The 7,544-nt window shown below is 38.9% G+C and overlaps 1 protein-coding gene across 1 annotated transcript in view; it reads left to right on the forward strand.

Annotated features, from left to right (window-relative positions):
* The first annotated feature begins 1,181 nt into the window (after nt 1–1,181).
* Nucleotides 1,182–7,544, forward strand: part of kdm5bb (lysine demethylase 5Bb) — a 19,292-nt gene continuing 12,929 nt past the window's right edge. The window contains exons 1-9 of the mRNA XM_020617788.1: nt 1,182–1,559; nt 2,953–3,030; nt 3,459–3,581; nt 3,658–3,828; nt 4,534–4,590; nt 5,455–5,610; nt 5,726–5,819; nt 6,550–6,668; nt 7,255–7,431. Coding sequence (XP_020473444.1) covers nt 1,407–1,559; nt 2,953–3,030; nt 3,459–3,581; nt 3,658–3,828; nt 4,534–4,590; nt 5,455–5,610; nt 5,726–5,819; nt 6,550–6,668; nt 7,255–7,431 — 1,128 coding nt within the window. The 5' untranslated portion in view covers nt 1,182–1,406. The remainder of the gene's footprint in view (nt 1,560–2,952; nt 3,031–3,458; nt 3,582–3,657; nt 3,829–4,533; nt 4,591–5,454; nt 5,611–5,725; nt 5,820–6,549; nt 6,669–7,254; nt 7,432–7,544) is intronic.

Genomic DNA, 7,544 nt, shown 5'->3' on the forward strand with positions numbered 1-7,544 from the left:
CCATTCCAATTTTACTCAAGTAAAAGTAGCAAAGTCTTGCCATCAAAATATAGGCTAAGTAGTAAAAACGAATGGCCCATTTCAGAATAATGTAGGCTATGTTATTCTATACTACTGTATTACAATAGTTAATGTTGTGAGGTGGGGCTAAATGTAATTAGACTACACTTTATAGGCTACTGCTGGATAACATGTAAATAAATTAACATTTTAATTTGTATCCTTTTAATTTTGTGGTTTGAGGCCCCAAAATTAATCAGTGCTTTACACAAGCCCAATTCATATTTCTGAAAATATCATTTAGCCTTAGGTATGATTATTATTATTAATATGTCAGTTTCTGGCTCTAGGATAATGGCTGCACATTTAGTCACCAGAAAAGGCTCATCTCTCATCACTTCAGTGAACCCAGTGCCAGGAGAGCATGGTCTTCTAGGAAATCCCAAGGCAATAATTTGTTGTTGGGCTCTGATGAACCCCACTATACTTGCCAGTTTAAGTGTTTCCCCAGAAACCAACCAGGAATCTGGAGCTGAAATGATTAATTAATGAATTGTTTAGTCAGTTGACAGATAATCCATTTACTTTTTAAATTATTTTAAAAACTACTTTAATAAACAAAAATATACTAGTATCAGCTTCTCAAATGCAAATAGCTTTGATAGTTTTCTGTGATAATAAACCCAGTATCTTTGGGTTTTGGACTAATGCATAAACCAAGAAAACAAGAGAATATGTTCACTGGAATTATGATGTACAATTTCACTATTTTCTTACATTTTATACACTGAACAGTGACAGTAACAGTTGGCTGCAGCCTTTCAGTTGAGGAAACACTACTATTGTGCTGGAGGTTTTCTGTGTGTTCATAAACAATGAAAGTAATTAGATGAAGCAGAACTTTAAAACAACTGGCTTTCTTCAACTTTACAGGAGGTGTATAGATTTGAAGTTTAAAGCTATGGGGAGATTAAAGAATAAAACATGACAATATAAAATGGAAAGGAATAAAAAAAATACTTTTGAAAACTTTATTACACCAGACGGCTGCCAATAATGGGAACCATATTTAGCTCTAGTTACTTGTTAAAAAGTGGATTAAATAACAAACACAGCGGAAAGGCGTTAATAAGAACTGTGTGGTGTCTAATTTCTTCAGCGGACGTGCTCACTGCCTTGGAACATTCTCCTCACTGTGCGTCGCTGTGTGTTTTACTGTGTGTATATGTGTGTGTAATCTGCCTCCTCTCGTGTAGATGTCGAGTGACTGCCTCTGAGTCTAACGGTGAACACGGGATTGTAAAAAAAGAAAAACCCTCCAGGTGCACCGTAACACGGCGATACTTTTTGTTTTTTTTAAGCAGTGACCCGTCCTGTCCCACTGACAACCGGGTCGGTCCGAAACGATGAGCCAGCCACGGCCGGACGAGTTCAAGCCTCCTCCAGAGTGCCCGGTCTTCGAGCCCAGCTGGGAAGAATTTGGAGATCCCTATGCTTTCATCAATAAGATCCGTCCCATCGCCGAAAAAACTGGCATTTGCAAAGTCCGTCCGCCTCCGGTGAGTGCGATAAAAGGCGATAAAACGTTGGACCGACGGATGCTGATTTAAGACGGCTGTAGCTGGACCTGGGGATTTAAAGGGACTGTTCAACATGGCGGACAAACGGCTATCTTCATTCTTTGTGCTGCCACTGCTAGCTAGCTCTATTTTGGGATTATTTACGTTGTGTTGTTTTTGTCGACTTTGAGTTTGTTAGCAGCAGTATAAACGTGTCAGTGCATTAAAGGTGGACAATGGCTGCAGTTCACCGTATGTCAACAAAGTCTCGTTGGTCCGGTCATTGAGCCTCGTAGCTAGCAGGCTAGCTAACAGCCCAACCTGTCATAATTGAGCACACGGCTTCTTTGACATAGGTGGCTATGCGGAAGCCATTCTGCTGCATAGAAGGTGATGGTGATATGTTCATTATAGACATGGATGTTAGCACGTCTTCTTGCGTTTTGTCCTTAAATGTCCTGACAGCTCTACAGTTAATTATGGATTAGGTTATTTGTTAAACAGCATCATGGTGTAGTTGGGTCACTCAGTGTATTTCAGTATGAGTGAACACTTCTCGGTCAACTGACAGTTTTTGCTGACCAGTCTGCCTGAAGCAGTGTGTATTTATGTCAAGCGCCAGGCTAAGTAACTAGATAATAATCTCTTTATATTGACATGTTAAATTAACGCCCTCACGATGAGACAGAAGACATATTGGGTTACCTAATTATAAAGGCCCATATTGTTCCTAATTAATACGCTGTGACTTTTGAAGCCCTGGTTTAACCCGCCATATTGTACAACAATAAAGTTGTTTTGCCCATTATTATAATTTTTGAAGATGAGCAGCTGTTCATGTATAAGCCTGTGTTGTAGGGTGTTGTCCTCCATGTTGGCTTTGTGGTAAGCTGGGCTGCTGAGCAAGTCTTCCATTGGGCCATTTTGTGTGCCAGTTGGGTGATGTTGTCTGCTGACTTTAAAGAAGAACTTGGATCTGTGCTTGTTTGACAGTATATTGTCCTTGTATATTTTAGGGTGTGTGTGCTGTTGACTCAAATATTGATTGATGTTTTGAGCTATAAACGGAAAAGGATCACTCTGTTCTTTTATTATCAGCGGTATTGTTTTAATGCCAAACTTGATTATACCATCAGAACTTTCAGTGATGTAGCCCCAGACTTTAGCCACCTAATTCCGGTTTCATTAAATCAAGATGGGTTTAACAAAAAATAACATTTCCAGAATTTGGGTCCATTCTGTGAAAAACAACTGTCACAAGTCGATAGCCCTCAACTTTGTAATATGGTTTATCAATCCAAGAATGACATTGGTTTAATAAAAGCTGTCCACTATATTACTGTCCAGGCTAGGTGATATGATGACCTTCATGTGTACTTTTGTTGCTGTTTAGGGTTGGCAGCCTCCATTTGCTTGTGATGTGGACAAACTTCACTTTGTTCCTCGGATCCAGAGGCTCAATGAATTGGAGGTGAGTTTTGTAAGTCTGATAATAGCAGTGATAATTTGACTATATCTATGTTTGTGTGTTTGAACTCTAACTTTGTACAATTAATTGCCACTGTTTCACCTTCTCGATGTGAGTACTAGGCCTACACGGGCCACACTGATTATAACAATTGTGGAACAAAGAAAAGTAGTGGTATTAATGCCATGTAATAATGTTAATGTCAGTAATATAAAGCATAAATTGGAAACTGGAAATTATGACGCTTAAATATGAATTAATCTAGACTTTTAAAAATGAAGCCAAAGGTGCATTTATTCATTTATTTTTAACACAGCATTTCTGGACAAATATGGCTCCTATTTAATTTTCTCCAGCGTTTGTCTCATTTGCTTTCCTTGAGCCTGATATATTTTTAGCTGACTGTTGTAACTGCTTATCTGTTTTCCCAGGCTCAGACGAGAGTGAAGCTCAACTTTTTGGACCAGATTGCCAAATTCTGGGATTTGCAGGGATGCGCCCTGAAGATTCCTCATGTGGAGAGGAAGATTTTGGATTTGTATAAGCTAAATAAGGTTGGTAATTGAATCACAGCACATTATTTTCAAAATTAAAAATGGAACCCTGTCAGTAATGTTACTGTCATTTCAGCTGGTAGCAGATGAGGGCGGATTTGACGTTGTCTGTCGGGACAGGCGCTGGACCAAGATTGCACTACAAATGGGCTTCGCCCCTGGCAAAGCTGTTGGCTCACACCTGCGAGGGCATTATGAGAGACTCCTCTATCCTTACTATCTTTTTCAGAATGGAGCAAACCTGCTGGTGAGTTTGAGATGTGTCATTATGACAGCATATCTTGCTTCTGGTGATGTGTACAAAGAAATACTGTCATGTATACATGAATGGATAGTTCATCTGTAAATAGCCACAACACAGCAAAGTTAGAAGGTGTGCACACCCAAATCAACAAGAATTCCCTTTAATCAGTAATTTGCCCTCAGGGATGTCTTCAGATCTGCCTCTGAAAATCCTTAAACAATACAGTCCCACAAAAATAAACCCATCTCTTTGTTTTTGTCTGTGGTTGAGCGTGGAGTCCTTTTCTTCCACTCCGTTGTTCATCTGTAAACAAAGACCTAATAATGCTTATATATAGCTTTTATCATTACTGAATTTTTTTAAATACAATTGTATTATGCTAAGTCAGATATGTTCCACTTTAAATTGGAAGTTCATAGGCCTATGAACTATTGCAATGCAGTGTTAAAACTACAGAGATAAATTATGAGAATATACATATTTTGTGTTGGACTACAGGTTTTATCTTTGCCATATGCTATATTTTATTTACATATCAAAGTTTGAATGACATCTGGTGTCTTGTCATGTGGTTTATTAGCTTTTACACCCTAATATTTTAAAATATCTTGAAAGAGAGCATATCCAAGGTCATTGGATTGGTACTGTGTGACCTCTTGGACAGGTGGCTCTAAATTGTGTAATTACCCAAGCTCTCTCTTGCCTCAGGCACCAGAGCCAGCTTCCAAACTGATGCATTTGGAGGGTGATCCTGAACTTGAAAAGGTATATTGGTGTCATGGTCGAGAAGCCTTTTGGCCTCACAATTAACAAAATGCATGTTTATCTCTGGCTGGAAATTACACCACCAGTATTCAGCTTCTTGATGCATTATTAGCAGACATGACAACACTGCTACTTTAACCCCTCTTTGAACAGTTTTATTTTGATGTTCACATCAAACGCATGACCTTCTCCTCTGCAGGGCAGTCTAGATTTAACTCGTACAGTATTTTGGGATAAATGGAGAGGAACAATTGTTTTGTTACTGTGACAGACAACAGGCAGCAGTTAGGTGACTATTAGATGTTTTGTTCTCTTCTGTCCTTCTCAAATGCAGCTGTAATTAATTAACCTGCTAAGTTAAAGGCAATTCCTGAAGGTTTGATATTCATTACCTGCACACCTCTGCTCAAACCTGTCTTTCTTATTCTGATTAGCATGTCTTCTCCTTTGTGCTCCCTGTTTGGGTGACAGATTGTAACTAACCACATTCTTCATCTGGCCTGTTTTGTCTTCTGGCTGGTTAAGTTGAAGCTACATTGATACCAAGCATTTCCTTAGATAGTGTCTCCCAGTCTTACAACCACATTTGATAGCTGCTTTTATTTTCTAGTACTTAGTGTGTAGGATTGTCCTATTTATTTTATTACTGCTTGTAAACTGAAGTACATACTTTTAAAATGGAGGCTGTGGTATGCTCACACTGCTTGTCTTAGACTAAAATCTATCCTCCCTGTAATTTTTATATAAAAGCTATATAAAACTTTCCATTGTAATCTTACTGATCAATGTGTGATTGAGCATATACTCACAAGCTTTTTAATAGACAGTGAAATATTGTTTTAACTGCTGTATAATTTCCTTCAGTGTGTTCAGAAGCCATTTCAGCCGGAGGAAAGCACAGGAAGCATGGAGAGCAGGGACGCCAAGGAGCCCAAACTGCCGGAGCAGCCTCAGAGGCAGCCTGTGCAGGCGCCTGATGTTTGCCCCAGTGCTCGCAGAGCCAAACGCATGAAGTGTGAGGTGGGTGTGAGAGTCACGTACACCTGATTTCATTTTTCACAATCCTCCGTACACACACATCACAGTATTAATAGTTTAAAGCTGCTGACAGTTTCACTTTTCACTGTCTCCATAGGCCATCTATGTGAAGACTGAACCAGGTGAGCCCGGCGAGAACAGGCCAAACCTGCGGCGGAGGATGGGTTCTTTTGTTGCCAAGCCAGAGCCAGGTCAGACTCCACATCCCAGAATGAACCGTATTTACTCTAGCACTTTACTTTAACCCCCAGTGTTCAGCATTTTTAAGCTGTAACTGTAATATAGTTCAAAGCTGTACATGTTTAAGTGTGTTTTTAATGTGTGTTTAAGTGTTTTTAATGCATTTTTCAACAACAGTAACGTCTCTTGTAGGAACTTGTTAGCAGAGGCTCATGTATAAATGGATAATGAATGACAATATAGTAAAACACAGTTGTAATAATAAAAAATGTCTGGTTTTAATTGTTGACAAGTACTTTACACTTACTGTAAAAACTGCTTTATGATTATATATTACAGTGTCCGTGCAAATTCTCAGTCATCCAGGTCGTAGTATGCTGAAAAAAACTTAGATGAAGGCATAAAGCTACGTCCATTTGCTTTCTTCTAAGTTTTTTCAGTATATTTTCCAGTGGTAACAATAACAATATTTGCTTTATTTGGCCAAATATGTTACACACACACACACACACACACAGGGAATTTGTTTCCAGTACAGAACCGAGACAGCCATCTGCAGCGTGAACTCACACCAATGGCTCTAGCCACCAGTGGGTTAGAAACCATTGGTTAAATGTTTATATACTGCCTGTGAATACTAAATGGAGAGTTTAAGTGAAGTGTTATTTAAATTAGAAAATTGTTATTACATAAGGGCTACTCTTGGTAATGACGTTAGCTGTGTTTCCTGTTGTCTTGCAGAAAAAGAAATTCCCATTCCAGTGAAACAGGAACCAGTTGAAAGTAAAGAACCAGTCGTCGAAGCTGACAAATCCAAGTCTCGATACAAGAAAATTATCCCTCCAGTACCTCCGAGTCCAGTAAGTAGAAAGGCCTTTGGTGCAAGACCTCAAATGACCTGTTCAAAAATGAGTACACTAGTCAGTTTAATGGATCATCAGACATCCAAACTCAGCTTAAATCACCAACATTAAACTTATGATATAAACTAGATTTCCTTTGTCCACTGTACATTTAACTATTACATATCCCAGCGCTCTCAATATCTGAAATTCACATTAGACTACATTTCAGAAAACACACTAGTTGCCAGTTTATTAAACTAGATTGTTAAACTAGTTTTTTTCCGTTTTAAATAATGAAGCTCGGTTAAATAATAGCAATAGCGCTCTGTATAACGCAGCACAAACTGCATCGTCCAAAATGATCATACAGTTGAATAAACACAACAGTTTGATGAAAAATCACTGTCATGGTGCAGGATTTATTGCAGGACTGTTGGATTAGACTGCATTATTTTCAGCTGTAGCTAATAATAAACTTGTAACTAAGTGTATGTTTAATCTAAGGCTCTGAATAGAAGAGTATTTTACAGATAATCTTTGTTACCTCTGTCAGTGGATCATGGCTCAAACATTTTCACTACAAATGCCTTTTGTTTTCCAGGTGGATCTGGTTGTGTGTCTGGTGTGTGCCAGTGGGGGAGATGAAGACCGTCTGTTGCTGTGTGACGGCTGTGACGACAGCTATCACACTTTTTGCCTGATCCCTCCTCTACACGATGTCCCCAAAGGAGACTGGAGGTGCCCCAGGTGTCTAGCTCAGGTGAGGTTAAGCTGCAGAGTCTGAATTAACATTATGTAAACTGACTTGATTAATGAGCTGTCCAACTTACTGTATCTACCATGTCTATGAAAGCAATTAAATGTCTCCAAAACACATATGATATTTGTAAT

The sequence above is a fragment of the Monopterus albus genome, unplaced genomic scaffold (assembly GCF_001952655.1).
Source record: "Monopterus albus unplaced genomic scaffold, M_albus_1.0 scaffold194.1, whole genome shotgun sequence".
Classification (NCBI taxonomy): Eukaryota; Metazoa; Chordata; class Actinopteri; order Synbranchiformes; family Synbranchidae; genus Monopterus; species Monopterus albus.